Source organism: Bufo bufo, chromosome 5 (genome assembly GCF_905171765.1).
Source record: "Bufo bufo chromosome 5, aBufBuf1.1, whole genome shotgun sequence".
Taxonomy (NCBI): Eukaryota; Metazoa; Chordata; class Amphibia; order Anura; family Bufonidae; genus Bufo; species Bufo bufo.
Window position 1 is genome coordinate 491,418,175 of NC_053393.1, and position 25,059 is coordinate 491,443,233.

At 45.4% G+C, this 25,059-nt stretch overlaps 1 protein-coding gene across 2 annotated transcripts in view; it reads left to right on the forward strand.

Moving 5' to 3' along the window:
• The window catches only part of JCAD (junctional cadherin 5 associated), a 140,778-nt gene that overhangs the window by 71,471 nt on the left and 44,248 nt on the right, over positions 1-25,059 (forward strand). The window contains exons 1-2 of one of the 2 annotated variants that reach the window (XM_040434241.1): positions 14,250-14,311; positions 14,411-14,775. In XM_040434241.1, coding sequence (XP_040290175.1) covers positions 14,474-14,775 — 302 coding nt within the window. In that variant the 5' untranslated portion in view covers positions 14,250-14,311; positions 14,411-14,473. Of the gene's footprint in view, positions 1-14,249; positions 14,312-14,410; positions 14,776-25,059 lie in introns of those variants that run through there. The other variant, XM_040434240.1, reaches the window with a different exon arrangement.

Genomic DNA, 25,059 nt, shown 5'->3' on the forward strand with positions numbered 1-25,059 from the left:
AATCTCCTCCATTTATTCTCAGTGCTGACAATATTTATCAGAATATACTACCTTGAAAGGTAGATCCCCAGCAATCTAATATACACTGCTCAAAAAAATAAAGGGAACACAAAAATAACACATCCTAGATCTGAATTAATTAAATATTCTTCTGAAATACTTTGTTCTTTACATAGTTGAATGTGCTGACAACAAAATCACACAAAAATAAAAAAATGGAAATCAAATTTTTTTAACCCATGGAGGTCTGGATTTGGAGTCACACTCAAAATTAAAGTGGAAAAACACACTACAGGCTGATCCAACTTTGATGTAATGTCCTTAAAACAAGTCAAAATGAGGCTCAGTAGTGTGTGTGGCCTCCACGTGCCTGTATGACCTCCCTACAACGCCTGTGCATGCTCCTGATGAGGTGGCGGACGGTCTCCTGAGGGATCTCCTCCCAGACCTGGACTAAAGCATCTGCCAACTCCTGGACAGTCTGTGGTGCAACGTGACGTTGGTGGATAGAGCGAGACATGATGTCCCAGATGTGCTCAATTGGATTCAGGTCTGGGGAACGGGCGGGCCAGTCCATAGCATCAATGCCTTCGTTTGCAGGAACTGCTGACACACTCCAGCCACATGAGGTCTAGCATTGTCTTGCATTAGGAGGAACCCAGGGCCAACCGCACCAGCATATGGTCTCACAAGGGGTCTGAGGATCTCATCTCGGTACCTAATGGCAGTCAGGATACCTCTGGCGAGCACATGGAGAGCTGTGCGGCCCTCCAAAGAAATGTCACCCCACACCATTACTGACCCAATGCCAAACCGGTCATGCTGGAGGATGTTGCAGGCAGCAGAACGTTCTCCACGGCGTCTCAAGACTGTCACGTCTATCACATGTGCTCAGTGTGAACCTTCTTTCATCTGTGAAGAGCACAGGGTGCCAGTGGCGAATTTGCCAATCTTGGTGTTCTCTGGCAAATGCCAAACGTCCTGCACGGTGTTGGGCTGTAAGCACAAACCCGACCTGTGGACGTCGGGCCCTCATATCACCCTCATGGAGTCTGTTTCTGACCGTTTGAGCAGACACATGCACATTTGTGGCCTGCTGGAGGTCATTTTGCAGGGCTCTGGCAGTGCTCCTCCTGTTCCTCCTTGCACAAAGGCGGAGGTAGCGGTCCTGCTGCTGGGTTGTTGCCCTCCTACGGCCTCCTCCACGTCTCCTGATGTACTGGCCTGTCTCCTGGTAGCGCCTCCATGCTCTGGACACTACGCTGACAGACACAGCAAACCTTCATGCCACAGCTCGCATTGATGTGCCATCCTGGATAAGCTGCACTACCTGAGCCACTTGTGTGGGTTGTAGACTCCGTCTCATGCTACCACTAGAGTGAAAGCACCGCCAGCATTCAAAAGTGACCAAAACATCAGCCAGGAAGCATAGGAACTGAGAAGTGATCTGTGGTCACCACCTGCAGAACCACTCCTTTATTGGGGGTGTCTTGCTAATTGCCTATAATTTCCACCTGTTGTCTATCCCATTTGCACAACAGCATGTGAAATTGATTGTCACTCAGTGTTGCTTCCTAAGTGGACAGTTTGATTTCACAGAAGTGTGATTGACTTGGAGTTACATTGTGTTGTTTAAGTGTTCCCTTTATTTTTTTGAGCAGTGTATAAAGCTGGGTGTATGTATGTGTGTGTGTGTGTATATATGTCCGCTAAAGGAATCCGCACCGCCACATTTACAATCACGAAATTTGGCACACAAGTACCGTACATCAGGTGTCTATGAAGGTTTTAGACCAGGTCTCAGCTCTCTAGGATGTACCGTTCCTGAGATATTCTCAAAAAAATGCATTAGCCAATAGAAGCCTGGTCACATGACCCTTATCAGCAAACAGAAGCTTGCTTAGCTTCCACATACACAATTTTACACCAAGTTTCCATAACAACCCAGCCATTTTTCTTCACTGCTGTAGGTGAGCTTTAAAGGAAATCTGTCACCAGGATAATCACTATTGAAGTAAAGCCATGGCCTAATAGCACTTAGTACCTTATTTCCAGATGTGCCTTTATTCCAGCAATAGATGTTTTCTATCTTCTGAAAATCCAGGTTATTTGGTATGCAAATAAGCTAGTAAGGTGCCTAGAGGGGCGTCACTCTTGCAGGAAGGAGCCCAGGCATGCCTCCTGCCACAATGTGTCCACCCACCCCTCCTACAGCACATTCAAGCCATAACTCTGCCCCCCTTTTCCCTGCTTCCAGGATGAGGTCGGGCTTGGGCACTAGCAGGAGGCATGCCTGGGCTCCTTCCTGCAAGAGTGACGCCCCTCTAGGCACCTTACTGGCTCATTTGCATACCAAATAAACTGGATTTTCAGAAGACAGAAAACATCTATTGCTGGAACAAAGGCAGATCTGGAAATAAGATACTAAGTGCTATTAGGCCATGGCTTTACATCAATAGCGATTATCCTGGTGACAGATTTCCTTTAAAGGGGCAGGGTGCTGTGGATGACACGGTTAAGGGCGTGGAGTGCTGTGGAGGTCACAGTTCAGGGGGCAGGTAGGGTGGCCATTTAGGCCACCCACAAAAGATGGACTTAAAAACCCTGCCCCAGGTCCCGCTAAGCCACACCCCAACCTGGTTAGGTCATGCCCCCTTCCACTCCGCAGCCGACGGGGATTGAAAGACTGAAGGTAAAAATCAACTTCTGTCAGCTGCAGGGGGGGAGGGAAGGTGACTTTCTCCCTGCAGCTCACGCTCAGACAGCACTGTGCTGCTGTCTGAGAGTGAGCTGTTCAAAAGGACATCCCTGTGTCTGTCCATGCCCTGCACTGGACGGAGGACAGAGAGTCTGAAAGCCGGACTGTCCTGCCTAAAACCGGACCTCTGGCCACCCTAGGGGCAGTCTGCTGTGGAGGTCACAATCAAGGGGACGGTCCTCTATGGAAGTCAGTGTTAAGGGGCAGATTGCTGTAGAGGCCACTGTTAAGGGGATGGGGTGTGGAAATCACCGTGAAGGAGACAGGGTACTGTGGAGGTCACTAATAAAGGGGCGGCCGCTGTGGAAGTCACTGTTAAAGGGGCAGGTCGCTGTGGAGGTCACTGTTAAGGGGACAGGATGCTGTGAAGGGTCACTATTAAAGGATCGGGCGCTGTGGAGGTCTCTGTTAAGAGGTCATGGAACGGTGGAGGTCACAGTTAAGAGGACGGTCCACTATGGAGGTCAGTGTTAAGGGGTGGGGTGCTGTAGAAGTCACTGTTAAGGGGGCGGGGTGTTGTGGAGGTCACATTTAAAGGGAACAGAGCTCTGTGGAGGTCACTGTTAAGGGGGCGGGTTATTGTGTAAATCACTGTTAAGGAGACAGGGTACTGTGGAGGTCACTAATAAAGGGGCGGTCGCTGTGGAGGTCACTGTTAAAAGAGCAGGCCGCTGTGGAGGTCAATGTTAAAGGGGCAGGCACTGTGTAGGTCACTGTTAAAGGGAGGAGGGGACTGTGGAGGCCACTATTAAAGGGGCAGCGGGGTACTGTGAGGTCACTGTTAAGGCAGCGGGGTACTGTGAGGTCACTGATAAGGAATGGGGTACTGTGGCAGTCAATGTTAAAAGAGCATTCGCTGTGGAGGTCTCTGTTAAGGGGGGCTGGGAATGGTGGAGGTCACAGTTAAGGGGACTGTAACCTATGGTCAGTGTTAAGGGGCGGGTACTGTGGAGGCCACTAATAAGGGGGGGCCACTGTGAAGGTCACTGTTAAAGGGGCAGGTGCTGTAGAGGTCACTGTTAAGGGGGCAGGCCCCTGTGGAGGTCACTGTCAAGGGGGTGGGGTGCTGTGCAACTCACTGTTAAAGAGGCCCATTTTATGGAGGTGGGACACTGTGGGGGGCTCAGTGTTAAGGGGTGGGGGGCGGTGGAGGTCACTGTTAAGGGGGCAGGGTGCTGTAGAGGTCATGTTATAGTGGATACTGTTGATATCTTTTAACGACACACACAAACATTAAATTAAATAGATGAAATATACCCATGTGAAGCCGGGTCCTTCTGCTAGTCTAAATATAATGCCGAGAAGTGATGTCAAGAAATCTTCACAGTGGAGACGTTCTTCAGAGTCTTTTTTATTTTCACCTTGTCTGGAGGCAGGAATGGCCTTGACTCTCACTATAGCAGAATTCTGACGAGGTAGTTTGGTGCTGACAGGTTTCTAGACAGAGATAGTAATGTGACTGTGGAATAGAGATGAGTAAATCACTTCCCCGGATTCGCAGATCCACTATTTAATGTAAAGCAATGGGGGGGGGAGTCACTTATCACGATGCACCAGAATTCTCACTTGAATGCACAAAAAATAAATGGTGTACATGTATGGCACCACGTTTATTAAAGGGGTTGTCCGGGTTCAGAGCTGAACCCAGACATATCCCCATGTTCCCCCACTTAGCCTCTCTGAGACTCTGAATCGCGCAGGGCAATGGCTTGTTTTGGAGATCCGGTGATGTACCCGGCTATCCATGGGTAAGCTAGGTGGAGGCTTCCACCTAGCAGTGAGCGGGATGACTTCACCAGCACTAATGGGCCGGATTTAGCACATGTAAAATGGCCAGGGCAGTGCTAAAGCCTACCCATCAGTGCCGGTGACTTCACCGGGAACACTGCTAGGCAGAAGCCCCCACCTAGCAGTGAGAAACGTAAACAAAAAAGCCCTTGCCCTGCACAATACAGCGCAGGACAAGAGAGAGCATCGGAGCATAGGGGCTGCCTGGGTGAAAATGGGGGTATGTCCAGAATATGGCGGGTGCTTTAGACCCTTTAATCCCCTCATCTGGAGTGAGGGTATGGAAGGGGTGTGGCTGAGTGGCTTAAAATGTGACAATGGTGGAGAGTGTGTTGTGACTTTTTAAGTCTGACTTTTTGGGAAAACAAAAGTCACAAGTGTCTCTTTTAACACCTCCCATGCCACTTTTTCAAAAGGGGCGTAACAAGGTCTGGACAGGGGTGTGATCAACAATCAAGACAAATTTATCTTCTTTTACACCAGTTTTCTAATGTAAATGAAGCTGGAATGCTCTGAACTCCTCGTAGATTTCTGTTTAGGTACGCGGACTGCCGGAGGATGTGCCTAATTTATATTGAGGCCTGCACCTCATCATAAATTAGGCGCATATTCCAGCAGCACAGGGGATATCAAGACTGGCACAGAAACCACCAGTCTTGACTAATCTCCTCAAAGGTGTGGCACAAAGTAAGACAACCAATAGGTGGTATAAACTTGATTGCTGGGGTCCAACCACTGGGACCCTCAGTGATGACAAGCATGGGAATCCACAAGTTCTGCAGAACTGACCCATGAGAAGGCAGCGGTGCTACATCCGCCGTGTCATTCACTTCTGTGGGACTCCCGTGACCACTGTACTTAGAAGTCCTGTAGTAATGAATGGAGCAGCAGATGCAGCACTGATGCATTCTCGTTGGGCAGTTTGGCGGCACTCCTGTTTTCGTGATCACCGGGGGTCCCAGCGGTCAGTCCGCCATTGCTCAATCGCTTATTCTCTATTTGGTGTATAGCTAATAGTAAGTGTTGTTAGTTGCACAACCATTTTTAATCCAGAATTTCCTTATAGAGCATCCAAAATTTTCTAAAATAGGGATACCCAACCTGCGGCTGTCCAGCTCCCATCATGCCCTGATAGCTGTAGGCTGTCTGGGCATTATGGAAGTTGTAGTTTTGCAACTGCTGGAGGGCCGCAGGTTGGGCGTCCTTGTTCTAAACTATACAAATGCTTTAATTTGCGTTTTACACAGTGTAAATCATTTTTGCTTAATATTTTGATATTATAAGATACATCTAGAGATAGAGAATCATAATACAGCTTGATGCCCATAGGCCACCATGAAAAACTCTCTACCTGGGCCAGCCATCTGCCTGGTGACAAATATTCCTCTCTATTTGGTTACATAGGATCTGTATACAATGTACGAGTCCAGATTTAATTTGTATAGTGAGATATCACAATCATGGCTTGATTACATTGCCTAGCAGTGAACTGGATCATTCACTGTGTCTCCACACACAACAATAGTATACAGTATATTGCTTCTTTTGACTTATATACAGTAGCATAGGGACCCCCATAAGTAGGTTCCTGGGTGCAACAGCTACCTCCACAGTCCCTGTATCTAAGCCCCTGCCTAGATGTACTGGACAGGCAGCAAAATCAGATCTCATCGGGTGCACATGTACTGTAACAATGTATAGTTTGGAGTATTGTATAAAATTGTTACATTTGTGTCCTGTATTTCACAATATGTCACAGGATAACTCTGCAACTCTGTTCTGTGTGACAACTGCTGTAGCCTAAATGTATAGAATTCCCCCTCCACATTGATAACTGCGTTCCATAACATGCGGCCATCTAATCAACCTCCGCTCTAACAACAAAGATCAGTAGGATTAAACGTCATGGCGTACTGCGCTATAATGAGGGCCTGTCACCACCCAATCTGTCTGTTATAGGAAAAAAATCAAATAACTTTACTAGAGCAACTTTTCTTATAACTTTGCATATTACCATCCCTTTGTTATTCCTCCTGGTAATGTGTGGGTAAACTGGCCGTTCCCATTCCCCTTGTACAATTGGAATGGTAATACTCACATGTAAATGTACGCTTATGTTTCCCTCTCTGACTACAGTATATCACCCCTCATTAGAAAATGTCAGACACAGTAGGGGCACATCCCTTTGACAAATGGCCCAGTTGCCATTTTATTCAGAAGTTTCAGGAGGAATACTAGAGGAATGGTGCAATGCAGAGAACTAAGAATTGGTGCTTAAAAGTTTTATATTTTATGGGGAACACTAGGGAATGAGCATGGTGAGTCTGGTGAATCTGGTGAATCAGTGTTGCCTTGCTCTAGGGTTCGAATCCAACCATGAGCTACATCTGCAGGGAGTTTGGGTCCAAAAAAGAATCTGATGTGTTAATTAGCTTTCTTTGAGGGTTCATTGACAGGACCGTAGGGCCGTGGTGCCCTTGTTGCGGACCACAAACAATGGGTCTGCAATACATGGGCATTGGCTATGTAAACTCAAAGCTGCGATGCAGACCCATTGACTTGAATGGGTCCACAATCTGCTAAAGATAGGACATGTCCTATCTTTTGTGGTGTAGATCAACGGATCGGAAGCCCATGGAAATACTCAGAAGCTTTTCCGTGAGTCCGTGCCTCGGCACTGCAAAAGATAGCATATGGTCTTGTGATGTGAACTCTCCCATAGGGCTACTAGGTTATGAGCCAAACTGGAGACAGGCAGGGGTGCACCTAGCCTTTCTGTTGCCTAAGGTGAAAATTGAAATGGTGTCCCCCCTCCAGGCCTCCTGTTAAAGGCATACTGTGATACAGGTGAATATAGAGACATAAGCACTTCCACAATGGAAGCGCTCATTTCTCATGGCCCTGCCACCGCTTGTCTGTAGCTCTCGCCGCCTGAGGCAGCCGCCTCACCTGGGCTCATTGGAGGTGCACCCCTGGAGACAGGGATACATATGAGTGATGACAGTACAACGCTGCAGAATATGTTGGCGCTATATAACCAGTATATTGTACAAATGTAAATTCAAGCAGTGGACATCCAATTCTGTTCTGGAACGATTGACTAAATTCTAGAGAACCTATACATCATTGAGCGGGTGTAAAAGCTTTCCAGCCCAGCACATGGAAACGTCCCCTGTCTAGCTTGTAGAAGTTCACTTGTCAAGCCCTATTACATCCAAATGCACCAAGCTGTCAAGCCGCATACAGACGTCTCCTGGATGTCACACGTCAGCTAATAGCCATTTACCCCAGCACTTTTCCTTGCTTCCATTCTTATTATGTATGTCTGCTCTTGCCAAGATTCGCTGTGTCAAGCCAGTAAGAAATTCATTACATGCCAGCCATAGATCTACTGGCACTGGTACAGGCGGTATATTAGTGTTAGTTACCCATCAGTTAGTTGCCTGGTAGATAAGCCCGACACACGTTTGATAAAAAATGTGCGCAAAGAGCTTTTATTTTTCCATTTATAGTAGGTATAATACCACTTTGTTTTCGAATGATCCCCATTTCTCAGCTCTAATTTTTGTATGTGAAATGTTGTCCGCCATTTTTTTTTATCAACCATGTTTGCTTGATGGATATGCCCCTGTGACTATGAATATGAATGTGCTAGTCTAAATTTTCTTGTAGTACTGGTACAGGAGATCCAGAAATGGACTGGCATCCCTAGGGTTAAACTGAGTTCACGGTAGAAGGACCTAGCCACGTCCCTTGTCATCACTAGATGATTCACGGCGATGTAAAAATCATTACACTTGTCCATGATCCTCTCACTTTGCTGTTGATATTATATGTCCTTTGGAAGCGGCTTGCAAGCTACTAAGAAGATCTTTGTGAGCGCGGAGCATGTGGGTGCAGCCATTAGAGCCTCTTGTTTGTGTATCTTTATGTGCAGTTTTACAAAAGACAGGATTCTTAGCAAAGAACATCCAAGTGGCTGTCTGTTTTAACTTTGGACGGGGGCCAGTGGTAATCCAGCTGTGAGCCGGAGCATTAACTTCAAACATGAAAAATCGCTTCCATAGCCATTTATGGAGAGTTTCTGGCTCTTTGTATAGGTGAGGGTAAGGAGCATGGAGATGAATGGTTTTGATGTGCGTACAACTTCATGGGAGGCCCTTTCACTAGGTGGTTATGTATTTTGCCAGGCCAAACAAATGTAGAGCTCCTCACGGGCGATGTGTGCGTTAGAATATGAAAATGGCAGCAAAACCGGATGGTGGAAGTGCAACGTTCTACCGCATAAGTCATTCGTGTAAATATCACTGATACATAATTATTCATATGGTGGCAATATATTCCACAGAACTGTGCCTAAATGTACAGTAAATCATCATTCATATTAGATTAAAGGGGTTGTCCTATGAAAAATATTCCACAGTGTTCAAACCAGCGCCTGGATCTGAATACTTTTCTAATTGCATATAATTAAAAATTTAGCATAGCCGCTGAGTTATTTAGTAAAATTTATCTGTATAGCGCCACCTGCTGTTTTTTATTTCTTATGTCTTTGTCCTGCTCACTGAGAAGGCCGCACATGCTCAGTTCCATCCTTCAACTGCCTCCTGAGCTGTGATAGGTGGAGCATGGACACGCCCCCTGAGCTGTGATAGGCAGAGCATGGACACGCCCCTGAGCTGCAGCAGAAGAGACACTCCCCTTAAGCTGTCAGCTTGATATAAATCTAGCAGAGCAATGAATGGGGAGATCTCTGGATCCATGTGAGGTGCAGGGCTGGTTCTCACTTTGTTAGATGAGATTGCCGTGTATTATATGATGTCTGATTTTCATTTTTTACATTAATCCTGGGATAACCCCTTTAAGGGAGAACAAGCATATTCCATGCAGCTAGACCCCTTGTCAGTTTCATGCCCATGTCCTATGAGCACCATGCTAACCGGATAGGTGGATGTTAATGTACCTGTGGTCACAGTTTGTAAAATAGTTATTTTTGAAAATGAAGATTTCATTTTGAAATGTCAAAACTCAAAATGGTGTATTACCAATTTGGCATCTGGATTGGAGATGAGCGAAGGGCTGTTTCACCGAATGGGTTGTTTCACAGAATTTCACAAAGAAATTAGCTTCTTGACTAATTACTTTGTCACAAAGTGCCTTTTTTTTGTGAGTAGCGGGCGCAATGACGGGGAACAGCGCTGGTGCCATGTTCATTACTGATAGCGGCATCTGAGAAGACCATTGAGGGCTGGTTGCAATAGATTTCGCACGGGATCTTCAATCAAGATGGCCGCGGCGGACTCTTCATGCTCAAATGGATGAGGTGAGTATGAATTATTTTTTTTACCGCCATTTTAGGGAAAATTGATTCATTACCACGAAGCACAAGTAAATTTGTCTTCACAGCCAATCGAATTTTCCCTGAAATTCTGATCATAGTCCACTTCATGAACTTTGATTCGCTCAACACTAATCTGGATAAATGCCATGGCTTCCTATGATTAATATCGCCATCAGGCTAAAACTTAATGTTGATAACTGTCCTCTATTAACTGTCCAGGACTGAGAACTTTGAATTCTGAGAACATGTATAAGGGTAATTGAGCAGGGGCCATAGCTAGAACTTAAGCGCTACCTCCTTGATCTGAAGACCATAAAGGGGTTGTCTCACTTCAGTAAGTGGCATTTATCATGTAGAGAAAGATGATACAAGGCACTTACTAATGTATTGTGATTGTCCATATTGCTTCCTTTGCTGGCTGGATTCATTTTTTCATCACATTATACACTGCTCGTTTCCATGGTTACAGACCACCCTGCAATCCATCAGTGGTGGTCGTGCTTAAACAATATAGGAAAAAGCACTAGCCTATGTGCGCTCCCACGGTCCCGGCCACCAGAGAGGCTGACGCTTTTTCCTATAGTGTGCAAGCACGACCACCACTGATGGATTGCAGGGTGGTCTGTAACCATGGAAACGAACAGTGTATAATGTGATGGAAAAATGAATCCAGCCAGCAAAGGAAGTATATGGTCAATCACAATACATTAGTAAGTGCCTTGTATTAACTTTCTCTACATGATAATTGCCACTTACTAAGGTGAGACAACCCCTTTAAGGCAATGTTATATAAACCCAAAATGAGGTTACTATTTTATAACAGCAAGGACCTAAAGTTTGGCATTACAAAGCCTTGACCTAAAGGGGTTTTCTGTGATTTAAATGGGTTTTCCGACTGTTTTATACTGATGACCTTTCCTAAGGACAGGTCATGAGTATATGATCGTGGGGGAAACCGCAGCATACCCACCAATCAGATACTAAAGACCTGTCCTTAAGATGAAAACAGTCACAAAACCCCTTTAACATATATGTTCATGTAGTTGCTTACCTCATGTACTTGCACATGATTTTTTTTTTGTTATTCGGACTCTTCTGACTCGTTTTCACCATGTAAAAAAAATCCCTCCGGTCTGTTTCCACCCTGTATGTAGCATTTCCTGTTCCTGTATCCAACCAAACCCATGATTCCCCTCCCCTTTTTTCTGCCATAGCTCAAGCACCGCCCCTAACATCACCCAGCGAGTTTATAGCTCCTCCCACCCAGCTAGTTAAATAGACACTGCCCTATGACTGCCCTAACAAAGCCCAGCTAGTTTATAGCTCCTCCCACCCAGCTAGTTAAATAGACACTCCCCTATCACTGCCCCTTACAACGCCCAGCTAGTTTATAGCTCCTCCCACCAGCTGGTTACATAGACACTGCCCTATGACTGCCCCTAACAACACCCAGCTAGTTTATAGCTCCTCCCACCCAGCTAGTTACATAGACACTCCCCTATCACTGCCCCTCCCATGGAGATAACATCACAGGAAATAAGAAAGAGCCGCATGTACATGGTCATGTGACCACAGCCCAGAACGGAAGATAGGAGCCATAAAGGTGAAAGAAACATATTACAGAATTACAGCGAACTTCATAAATTATTACTTTCAAGGATGTTGTTGCAAACTGGAAAAAAAACCTTCAAGAGTTAGGGATATAGACTCCACTGTTACTTACTCCATGAACCCATGGAGCTGAATATAAGAAAAAAATGTTTATATGTCTTTGGCCTTAAAATATGAAATCAGTCACAGCGAAAACTTGGCAAATTAATGTGAAAACAATGTATTGTGTATTAATTACTGTAGAGAAGCCAGATTGCTGTGTTTTTTCCCTTGTACATTATGTTCACACAGTTTTATACTGGCAATACATTCCCAGGCTCTGACTGCTGGAAAGACAGTTGCTGGTTAAAGTGAGGAGGTTTTACAAACGCCTCAACATCAATACAACCATTAAGGCGTACCTGTCGTTACATTCTTCACATTAAATCTATAGTACACATCATTACGTAAAAGTTTACAGTTTTAAGTTTCTCTTTCCTTTAATGCAGGCGCCTTCTCGGCCAGTATGCATTTGGGAACATTGTAAAGGAAGAAGGTGAGGGAGGAGGGGTATGAAGCTGCAGTGTCGGACTTTAGCCTGGGTGATGCTGTGATAGAAGAAAGAGCAAGGAGAACATGTCCAAGTTGTGATGTGGGAGGAGGAGCAAAAGGAGGAAGGCATCGGATTTGCTCAGGCCACAGAAAGTATAGAGATGGGAGGAAAATACTTAAAAATATGCAGGTTAAAGACAACATTTATGGCTGCACTACAAATAATATACATATACAGCCACCTAAGAAATAATTTATGCTTTTTGTTTTGTACCAAGTGGAGAGGGACGTAATCCATCATCGGTGGTTGCACATACCAGTATTATAGAAACTAGGAACCAAATCAAGTTTCATGGGGGCAGTAGAAGTCATCCAAAAATAGATCATATAATCCAGTGTTGTAACTTGACACTAGTAGGCCCCAATGCTAAATCTGCTGTATAACAAGACCTTCTGTCACGCATCTTTTTTTACACAGCGGGTGTGGAACCACTGTGTAACTTGAACAGATTTGGCTTGAGGCTACTCCCAATGGCTTTATCTAAGTACCCCCCTGGTGTTCACCCTTTAACCTCTATACAGGGATCTGGACTTTACTGCAAGGGAACCACCAGGTTGCTACTTCAAGTAGTCTCTGTTCAAGTGACTGCAGACCCACAGGGGACAGGAGACACAAATGTGGAGTACTGGAGGACTCAGGGACAGGCTGAAGTCAGGGCAGGCAGAGTATGTGGAATCCAGTAAACAGTCCGAGGTCAGGGCAGGCAACTCAGGGTCAGTACAGAAATCATGCAGAAGTGAGGACAGGCAGTGAAGAGTCAAAACTCAGGAAACAGGCAGTAACCTGTATACAGGCAAACAAGGCCTAGCTGGCCTGGAACAGGCAGCAGCATGTGTGAAGGAATAGAGCTACTCCAGCGGCTAGGCCTGTCAGGAAGTGGAGGTAAGCGGAGAGAGGTCGTCGTGTTGATTGACAGGGCCAGCCGGGATCTCCTCCTCCGGCCAGCCCTGTCGGCATTTCAAAAATCGCGCGCCTGTGTTCATTCGGCGCAGGTGCTCTGAGATGAGGAGGCTCGCCTCCTCAGAACTCCCTCAGTGCGCCTGCGCCGATGACATCACCGAAATAGAAGACGTCATCGGCGCAGGCGCACTGAGGGAGTGCTGAGGAGGCGAGCCTCCTCATCTCAGAGCGCCTGCGCCGAATGAACACAGGCGCGCGATTTTTGAAATGCCGACAGGGCTGGCCGGAGGAGGAGATCCCGGCTGGCCCTGTCAATCAACACGACGAGGGGGCGGATTTCTGCAGCAGCTACCAGCAAGTAGCCGCCCTACTTGCTGGTAGAGACCTAATTTACATATTATAAAACTTTGTTTTTGGAAGAAACTGCTGAATCAAAGTAAGTAAGAGCATTATATTTTCATATATCGCAATATAACTAATTTAACTAGCCCAAAAAAAAAAAAACCACTTTAGTGGGGTGACAGAAGCCCTTTAAGTGAATGATAGAAAGGTGATGTGAACCCAATATTATGCACAGAGACAATAGACGGTGGACAGAGCAGGAAGTCTGTGACGGGAATCTTCAGCCAATAGCAATGGAGCACTGCTTGATGTCAAAGATAGGGCAGCAGGACTCCCTGGCCCTCAGAGGCTCTAGAGCTCAGGTGCCACAGTATCCCCTATATCCCTTATTGTTACACCCCTTCTACAATACCATTATATCATGATATAGACCACCACTAATAGTAAGTCTAGAGTCAGGCAGTAGTTTGCAGACTGAAGCCTCCCATGCTAGGTCACACTTTCTGATCATTCTTGCTCCAGGTGAGAGAAACTACCATACATCTTAATTCCAAAGTCCTATTCTGCAAAATGTAGGGAACAGGGTACTATCTCAAATTGTCCTAGTCAACGTGCACTGTAAAAGTTTTGAAATGGTTTCCAAGCTGTACCAAAAATAACCCTCCTTCTTCTCTATCATATCACTGTTGTGTTCCCGGGTGTATTTCCACTTCAGCTCTGCTCAGCACCCTGCAGCTCATCATCAGGGCAAAGGAGCAGTGATCCGCTAACACTCAGCCTCTTCCATCTCATGTCAGGCCTTTATTGAGCATTTTAAATGTTTTCCAAACTGTTTCCTGATTCCAAGGCACCTTCTAAAATAAGCAGAGTCAGCAGCAGAATCTCTTTTCCCTTTCTCTGGCTGCAACGTGCAAGTTTTTTTGTCTTGGCAGGATCCTTCCATTACTCATCAGAGCATCTGCATATAATTTAACATTAGGTAACTAAACAAAGTATGTAATGAAAAAAGGCAGGATTCCTGTACCAGCGTGGAACACGTGCTGCTGAGTGATATTTATTTTACTCTTCTTCCTTCCAGTGATGAAAGACCCTTTGAAAGTAAGGTTTGCCCCGGCATAGCTGTTCCTCCAGGAAGCACAGCATGTTCAGCGTAGAGGACCTCCTAGTTTCTCATGGGTACAGAGTGTCGAAGAGCACGCTTTCCACATATCAGCACAGGACTGACGGCTACCAACATGAAGCTACAGACACGAAGCCTCGCAATGGCATGTTAAATGGATATCCGCCGGACCTTCCAGACACTAATGCTGTGAACCCTGCTCCAACCAAGAACCTCTTCAGTGACCATGAGAAGGGTTGTGTGAACAAGAGAAGGCAGATTACTTCTGCAGGTTATCCCAGGAGCACTCAGTCTACAGAGGCATGTCAGACTACAGACACGGGGTAGGTATCTCAGTCCATAATCTGATCCTCCTTGGGTTTGGTCATACACCACTATACGGTTTTCAACTTCTGCCTTTTTTTGTGTCCGTTTTCATGCTATTTCTTGATACAGAGTGCCCTATTTATAGCAAGTCTCCCCCGTGATGAGGCATATTAAACCATAGCTAGCGTTATTGTTCTGGAGGCAGATCTGCTCATTGGTATGCTGTATAGAAGTTGGACATAATATATTCTTTTCAATAAAATAAGTACATAAAAGATGACGAGGAGGAAATCTGTTCTGTGATACGTAGAATTCATTTCAATTAGTCTCGTTGATCATGTATTGTATTGTGTTTATTCATGTATTCTCTGTATATGCATGTCTGGGGGAAGTCACCTGTATGTGAGATACCAGGAGGGTCTACAATACAGTGTGAGGTGTCACATGCAGCTATAAGACCACTTTTATGTCTTGAATCAATGCAATAAAGGTCCACATTATTTTTGTAGTTAGTAGATGGATAGATAGCTATGACTAGTGATGAGCGGAGAGTAGTAAACTTTGATTCAGCTGCATCGACGAAAATTACTTTGTCACAAAGTGCATTTCCTTGTAAGTAGTGAGTGCAATGACAGGGGAGAGCGATTGCGCCCATCATTGTACCCCTCAGATGCTGTGTCCATAGCTGATCGCGGCATCTCACAGTAATAACAGAGTGTAAAAATAAATAAATAAAAATTAAATCATACTTACCCCATCCATTTAATCGCGACGAGCTGGCCAACGCCATCACGTCACCATGCGCAGGATTTTGTGTGAGATCTTAAATCAAGATGGCGCCATGACGGAAAAATCGATTCACTACCACAAAGCACGAGGAAATTTCTCTTCGATTCGCTCAACACTAGTTATGACTGACCGTTATTCAGCATTGAACTGTTTTCCATTTCCTAAACTGTTTCCTGATTCGAATGAGAGATAAAAAATAGATAATAGATAGATAGATAGATAATTAGATAGATAGATAATAGATAGATAGATAGATAGATAGATTATTAGATAGATAGATAGATAGATAGATAGATAAGACGGAAAAAGCCAGCAGCACACCATTGAGATCAAAGAAACACGTGCGGTTTTATTCACCCAGTGTCATGTAGCAGCTGCTGGCTTTTTCCGTCTTATTGAATGGGACCGTGGTGCTGGTTCACACTGGCCTGATTTTGCACCCAACCAAGAAAGTGTGCTGCGTTTTCATTTTCCATGATAGATAGATAGATAGATAGATAGATAATGGATAGATAGAAAGATAGATACAATAGATAGATAGAATAGATAGAAAGATAGATAGATAGATAGATAGATAGATAATGGATAGATAGAAAGATGACCTTTATTAAGCATTGAACTGTTTTCCATTTCCTAAACCGTTTCCTGATTCCAGGCTCCATGTAGAAGAGTCAGCAGCAGAATCTTATTCCCATTCTCTGGCAGCAACGTACAGTTTCTAGATAGATAGAGGATGGATACAACAAAAGAAAAAAGCAGCACCGTTTAGAAATAGCAGTAAAATGTGTGCAAATCCTCAAGATAAAGCCGTCAATCAATTATATATAAAACAAAAAACAGGTCAGTTAGACAGACAGTCCTCTACAATACAAGGCGGGCTCTACAGTCCTCTACAATACAATATGTCAGGCAGCACATTATCAGTGTGAAAGATTTATTGTGATTGTGAATTATGTGATGAATATTGTGGTGATTCACATTAAAGGGGTTATCCAAGACTCATCATTTTTAACAGACCTCTTCAGAGTGGCTGGACCCATGGTGGGCTTTATACTTACCTGGTCACCGCCGCTGGATTCCGGCTGCATCACTCGGCAGGTCACATCCCGTCAACAGGATGTTGATTCCCAGAGACCCGGGACTTGCGGAGACGACTGTGGAGTGATGAAGCCAGAATCCAGCGACGTGGACCAGGTAAGTATGGAAACCACCACGGGTCCAGCTACTCTGAAGAGGTCTATTAAAAAAGTTTAGTTTGGATGACCCCTTTAATAATAAATGTAATTGAATAGCTTTGAATACTGCTTACTAGAGCAAGCAATCTAAAACTGTTGGCCAAACCATCCTCCTATGGCAACACAATGTGTCACACTGACTCCTGTCTGCAGTAAGGGTACAGAGGGGTGGTAACCAATAAGGGGCGTCTACCTGCACAGTCTGACAATGGCAGCCCTAATTGGATAGAGTGAGTCTGTGCAGGTACACCCCCCAACTGGTAACACCCCTCTGTATCCTTACTGCAGACTGCTAGTAATTCATTCAGGAATTCTAGCAGGAATAATAAAGGAACGGCACAACATAGAGCCATAGGAATAGATGCTCCAGAATTGTTATTACATGGGGAATGTATGTAGCTATAAAAACAGGCATGTCAGGAGTGGTCACAGGTCCTCTTTAAGGCCTCATGCAAACGACCATATGTATTTTGCGGTCCACAAAAACGGATCCGCAAAAAATACGGAAGACGTCTGTGTGAATTCCGTATTTTGCGGAAAGGAACAGCTGGCCCCTAATAGAACAGTCCTATCCTTGTCTGTAATGCGGACAATAATGGGACATTTTCTATTTTTTTGCAGAACGGAAATACGGACATACGGAAACGGAATGCACATTGAGTAGCTTCCGTTTTTTTGTGGACCCATTGAAATGAATGGTTCCGCATACGGTCCGCAAAAAAAACCAGAACGGACACGGAAAGAAAATAAGAGCTACTGAAAAACTTTATGTCTAATGTTTGCTTTTTGTTTTATACACATCAAATGTTATATTATTCCACATGGGAAGTGCCCAGGACTTTAATACAGGACTGTTGTGTCACCCGCATATGTTGTTTTTTGTATGATAGCATCTAAAATGATATTCTGGTGACGTTAAAACACACCTATTCAAAAACAAACACAGGAAAGAGTCAGGATGTAAACAGCCTGGAAAAATGGATGGCAGAGCACGTCCTGTCAGTCCGTCCAGGTGGCCGATTCTACGTAATTCTCTAACGATGCAAGATATCTGGTGCGCATTTCTAATTATGTAACTTAAAGGAGTTGTGCAAGAATGTGGGGGCCCCACTTGGCCAGACCTGTAAAGGGAAGCTTGGTTACCTGATTCCCGATCCTGGCTCACCGCTCCTTCTCCTCCCAGCCTGCAATACTCCGCTGGGCTCCCTCGCAGTAAATATCCGGTTTGACATCGCCTGCAGCAGATCACTGACCATGGCGGTGACCGGCTCCTCTTATGTCATGACAAATGGTGACATGACGCAAGGGGATCCGGTCTCTGCTGCTGCTTGTTCCCGCTAAATTCGGGAATGTGTTCCGAACCAGTTGAATCGATTCGCTTATTCTTACCACATATACTAAAACTGACCATTACAGTGGCCGGACTGCTGTCCTAAATCTGGACGCCTTGTTCCCCTGCCGCACCCGGGCTGCCTGTTCTGCATCTTCCTTGTACACAATATTATAGACTCCCTAGCCCGGTAGATAGCAGTAAAGTTGACGGGTTTGTGTTTGACAGCTATAGCACTGCTGGTTTAACTGTAGGACTGAGAGCGGCTGTAAACCTCTGATCTGCGGACTCATAAATCCATGCATGGTCATGTAATTCCAGTATATATCCAGCTGCGAGTTTATCATCTGCATTAAGTGATCTTTGTAATGTAGTTTGAGTTATTCATGGTAAATCACTGACTGACTATAGTACACTTGTACCAGGTTTTTGAGGCGATCCACATTCATAGATGACATAGTCAAACCTCTCCAGAAGACGACAACTTTGAGAAGACCACCTAGACCAGATTTCCAACAGTGTTTCAGTTCTACCATACTGTATAGTATGTATACTGGCCATTTTCTTTGAGAAGACCACTATTCAATGCAGTTTGGGGTGGCGATCTCAAACAATATAGGCCATCAATATCAGACTGTAGGAGTGACATCTGCAACGGCCTACTCTCAAGGCATCTGGGGTATCCCTCACCTTGTAAGAGATTTTAACGATATATGTCCCTCTGTTAGAGCAGGGTTAGAGCAAGTAGTCGTGACGCCAGTTGCAGTTAAGCAACGAGGACATGGACTCCCCTTTGTAGATGGTAGTGTTGGTACCCAGGGTAGGATTGCCAGAGAGGTGTAGAGTGGCCTATAGTGTCTCTGAAGATGTTGTATGCACATGTCACGGTGCTCCTACCTGGATATCCTTGGATCCCAGACGTGATGTAGTCCGAAGCAGTGCAAAAAGTTTTTTTTTAACTTAGGTGATGAATAAGTAGAATAAATGGATTCCAGACTTTGTATGAACGTGGAACACAGCTTTACTTGGCATAAACTTCATCAAGGAACAATCTTCCAACTTAATCTTGGTCATCAGCAGGTATTGGCTTAAATGGCAGGCAAACACTTCTGCAACAATCTCAGCTCTGCTATCCTATAGCTTTCTCAGCTCTGCTATGCTGGCTGGATTAAATAGGAACTTGTCCTCTTCTGCTGGAATTTAGCTGTCTGTAGTCTGTCTCTTACTTTAATCCTAGGAACTTCTTCCTGGCATCAAGCTCACTTTAGCTTGGGGTTAAGGCAATGCAATCCCAGGAGAGGGCCAAGTAACCATTAAGACCTTGAAGGCAGGGCCTGCAGGGCCAGCAGAGCAGACAGTGCTCTGCTGGCCGACACATAACCTTCCCTTAGGAAGGGGTAAGCTAGACTGACCTTGACTAACTAACTCCTCCCTCTCTAGAGAGGGCTGGAATGGAACTAGAAGGTTCCTCTCCAGGGAAACTAGCTCTGCACAGATTGCCACCACCTGCTGGTGAATCAGGCACATTACACTCGAACAGTCAATTATGAGAAAATACATATACACATTGCAGGATATGGCAATAAATATATACGATGACACAGGATAGACCAATGAAGATAGTGAGGGGCCAAAAATAGGTGGTAATGCCATTCTGGGTCATTACACATCCCGCACACCCACCTATCATCTGTTTTGGGCTGTAAACTGTACAGTGTACAGAGCTCCATACACCATGTAGTGGCCATGCCAAGGTACTGCAACTCTTTATCCGCAACTCAGGGCATTTTTTGGTTAAACTAGATACCCTTTTAAAGGGTATGCTCAGGATAGGCCATCATTAGCTGTACATTAGGGGTCCAGCATCTGGCACCCCCATCGATGTATTACAGAATTTCATTAAAATCCCTATCTCAATGAATGCTGTGAAATGTACTATTGGCTCCAGTGAAGCTGCATAAAGATGGCCGCTGTTATCGCAAGACCTCCTCAGTCTTCATGCACCGTTATTGTTAGTAGCAGCGCAAGAATAAATATATGTCATAAGGAATCTGAACCCGGATTTGTTACTGATTGTGGGAAGCACTGTGAATCTGGGTTTGGATTTGTTATGAAGTACATTTATGCATATGCCGCTACTTACAGTAGGAAGTCTTGCAATAATGGCGGCCATCTTTATACAGTCTCATCAGAGCCGATACATTTTACAGAATGTTCGGAGATAGGGATTTTTAAGGGGTATTCCCATCACAGACAGTGGGGGCATATCGCTAGGATATGCACCTACACCAAGAACGGAGCAGGGAAGGTGGCGGAGGGTGCACTGTGCATGCACATCCGCCCTCCATTCATTTCTATGCGGCTGCTGAAAATAGCCAAGCCAGCCAGTCATCCCCATAGAAATGAAAGGGAGCGCTTGGTGGTGGCCAGACCCGGGAAAATCCAAGGTCCTCCAACCACCCCTCTGCCCGCTCCATTTTTGGTGTAGGTACGGGTCCCAGAGGTGGTACCCGCACCATCAGACAATGAGAGCATATTCTAGCGATATGCCCCCATTGGCGGTGATGGGAATACCCTTTTAATGAAATTGAGTGATACATATGAACCAATCGGGTTCGTCCCACTCATCACTAAGGGCAGATTTGCATTCGCGTTATAAATTCCGTTATAGGGTTCCGCTATAACAGAATTAGAATGGAATATAACTGAATTTTAGGACGGAATGCAAAACAGAACCCTTTAAGGCCTCTTTCACACTACCGTTTTTTTTTTTTTCGTTTTGAGGCCCGTTTTTTGCGTTCCGTATATGGTCCGTATACGGAACCATTCATTTCAATGGTTCCGTAAAAAAATGGAATGTCCTCCGTATGCATTCCGCTTCCGTTTTTCCGTTCCGTTGAAAGATAGAACATGTCCTATTATTGCCCGCAAATCACATTCTGTGGCTCCATTCAAGCAATGGGTCCGCAAAAAAAAACGGAACACATACGGAAATGCATCCGTATGTCTTCTGTATCCGTTCCGTTTTTGCAGAACCATCTATTGAAAATGTTATGCCCAGCCGTATACTGTATATGCCATACGGAAAAACGGAACAGAAAAATGGAACGGAAACACAACGGAAACAAAAAAACGGATCCGTGAAAAACAAACCGCAAAACACTGAAATAGCCATACGGTCGTGTGAAAGAGGCCTAAGAGGCATTCCATTTTGCTGTGTCCTAATACATGTCTGTGGCCACAAATAACGGTTCTGTTTGTTCTGTTATACATGACAGAAGAAAAAGTCCTGTCGACAAGACTTTTTTTCCGTTATGTATAACGGAACAAAACTGAACTGTTATGTGTCCCCATAGACATGTATTAGGTTGGAGCAAAATGGAATGCCTCTTAAAGAGTTCTGTTTTGCAGTCCGTCCTAAAATTCCGTTATATTCTGTTATAACTGAACCCTATAACGGACTTCATAACGCAAATGCGAACCATAGCTGCATTCCAGACCCATGCACTCAGTTGGACGCAATCTTGTGGACTGCGGCTGTCACTCCATAGTCACGTCAATCAGTCGTGCCACGAAAGGTAGCAGTGCACTTAGGCCTTATATTGAGTCATCAGGTTGTCAGATTAGTATGTCGTGTATCATGTTCACTTACTACGTTCACTTAAGATGAATTACGATACCAAGAGAAATGAAAACACAGCAAAAATGCTGCAAATGTTATTTATATCAGTAGTTGCGGGTTATCCAAGGTGGAGATGTCTGCCCGAGGCTACATCCTATTTCTTTCCTGGATACCGTCCAACACATATTTTAGAAGAAGCAGTGGTCCTCATTACTACAGAAATCCAGCTTTAAAATGTGCATTATAACCCAAGGCCTAATGATACAGTAAATAGGCCAAAATACTCTATCTGTATGTTAATAGGAATTTTTCTTTAAGCATTGCACAAGTACCACAGGTTTTCGATCAAATAGCAGCCACAAGGGAAACATGTTTAAACCACATTTACTGAAAGCATAAAGACACGATCCATCTGTTTTCCAGAACGGTTACGTGAGAACCGCGCCTGCTCGTTACAGATAATAGCCAGAATGTACACGGTCGAGTCACGTTATTCTGATTACTTCCTACTTTCGACATAGGCAGCGAGTAACATCTCATGAAGGAAGTCAGGTGTGGGGAGACGGCTTGCTGGGTATATAAGGTGTGGGATAGGCTGTCTGCACACATAGCCCTCGCTGCTATCATAGGTAAAAAGGGGGGTTTATCAGTGTTGCAAAAAAAGATGATGATTGGCTTTCGGGCAGGAGCGTAGCTATAGGGGTGCAGAGGTAGCAGTCGCTACCGGGCCCAGGAGCCTGAAGGGGCCCAAAGACCCTTGTGCTGTATGAGAAGACACCGGTACTATAGAAAGTGCGTGCTGGCTGGAGGGAAGGGGTTAGGTCAAGAATTTGGCATGGGGTGGGAGTGCCGTTTCAGTTTTTGCCTCAGGCAGCAGGAAGGCTATGTTCTCCCCTGCCCCTTGCCATAAACCGCTGAGGGAAGGGGGGCCCAAGCTGAACTCTTGCACCAGGGCCCATGAGCCTCTAGCTACACCCTTGCACAAGGGCCTAGCTTGACAGTATTTCTGACACTGCGCAGTTTGTGACCTGATCTTGTGCTGCTGTGGTGAAGGTGCATCATGAGTTGACAAGTGTCCCCATTCCAAATAAGTGACATGGTAACTGCGGAGCACCACGTGCCACTGATGTGAGAGGTGAACGTAGGGTTGCCACCTTTTCTTCAAGCCAAACCCGAACATGGCTGGAACGCATCGAGACCGGAAGTTGCGTTCCACAGGCCGGAAGTGGGTCCAGCTGTGGAGAGCAAGCTGCAACTGAGGAACGGACCAAGCAGACAGGATATCAGGGAGGACAGTAGGGTAAAAGGAAACACAAGGAGGAACAATAGTAAAAGAAAACATTTAAAGGAGGGAGTGTCTGAAGACAGCGCCGCCCTGCGCTAGCATCACAGATGATCGCCCGCAGTGACAGCTGATCGTCCCCGCTGCTGACACCTCAACGGCCGCCGCTGCTGACTGGCACCCGACGACGACGCTGCTGACTGGCACCCGACGACGACGCTCACCGCCAGCTGGAAGGTGTGCAAGTCTGCAGTTTGAATCCTGTGCCCGGGTCTGAGAAAGGCTTGTTCCCCGGGCACAGGATTACAAACCCGGACTGTCTGGGTCATTCCCGTACGGGTGGCAACCCTACGGTGTTGTGCGAGAGCGGAATAACACACTACAGTGGAGCAGCCAGAATGAACAAGATGATTACCAGACGTGTCTAAAGCAACAGTTCAGCAAACCCTACTGCGCATGAGGCTCTGAAGCAGACACATGGTCCCTGCACCTCTGCTAATGAAGTTGCATTGCCAGAAAAAGCTTCAATTTTCAAGGCAGTACCAAATCCTTCCTTGCAGCCAAACATGCTGATTGTCTTCCCTGGGGCGGATTGGATCTTCCAGCCAGACAATGTGACATGCCAAATGGCTAGAAATGTCTGACATTGGTTGGAGGAGCATGACCAAGACTTCCAAGTACTAACCTAGCCTTCTACTTCCCAAGACTTTTACCCAATTGAACATCTTTAGGACCACCTCGATCACCATGTTCGCTGTATGGATCCTCCCCCACGTCCCCTCCAGCTCCAGATACCCGTGACAACCTACCAGGACCTTATTGAGTTACTCCCAGGCCATCTAGCTGCTGTCCGTGCTGCAGGCGGCGGTTACTCTGCATATTAGCTGGTGGTCATAATAATGTGACTCGACTGTGCATATGCACTTACTGACAAAATAAAATAATGCACCAAGATAGAAATGTTGGATTGCGGCAAAAATCAGCGTGCAGTTATGTCTCAGGCAGATATGTAAATGATTACAGGTGTGGTCTGATTAGACATTGGGTCTTGTCAGAAGAGGGCGTAAAAGTACTTCCCCTGCTGCCCTATAAAAAGTCTCTTAGAGGCTACTTTTGGGTAGTGTACCTCTTGGTGAGAGTTTGTTGGTGAGCTGGCATAGATTTAGACAAGTGTAAAGTCTGCCTATATTATGCGGAGGCCAGCGCCTCTACATAACTTAGACGGATGAACCACCAGCGCAGGAGGGACAAAGACCGGCGTTGGTCTTCATAAATGTTCCCCATTATCTGCAAAAGCTAAACAAAATGAATGGTACTGAGCTGTGCCTAGGTCATGTGACTGATGGACCTGACGTCACTGGCCTAAGAAGAGGCCGCAGAGTGCTACAGCTTCTTCAAGCAGCTGATCGGCAGGGGTGTCAGGGGTAAGACCCCCACTAATCAGAGATTGATGACTTATCCTGGGGTCAGGTCATCAATATGAAAAACCTGGACAACCCCTTTAAATAAGTAACATGTCAATTCTCAAGCGTTTTTCAAATCAGCTCTTGAAAAAAAAAAACTACTATGTGTTCCAGGTACAAGGTCAAGTTTATTTTACATTGAAGTCCATGGAAAGCTGTTGATGGCGTTTTCAATGTGGATTACACAGCAGGAAACACCCATTTTCTGCTGCTGAATCAGTGGAAGAATTGGCCCATGTGAACATAGCATTATAGACAGGTTTGATAAATGAGGCCTGAGTTATCAGTAATCTAAAATGATACATTTTGCTCTGTTACATCAGCTTTTTGCAATCACAAAGGAAACCAACTGCAAACTGCATTTAATACAAAGGAAGTATGCAGTCAGCTGCAGGGGAGGATGGGAGTTGTGGTTGTGGTCTTTAGAGGAGTAGTAGTATTCACAGGAGCTTCCAGTGAATGGAGGGTGCCCCCTTTCTTCCCTCGGGAGACTCCCTGCTATTGCTGCTCCTGCCTAGTGGGGTGCACTTGATGGAGTATGTTTGACTGGGTGCAGTGCAGGAGTGCAGATGTAGGGGCT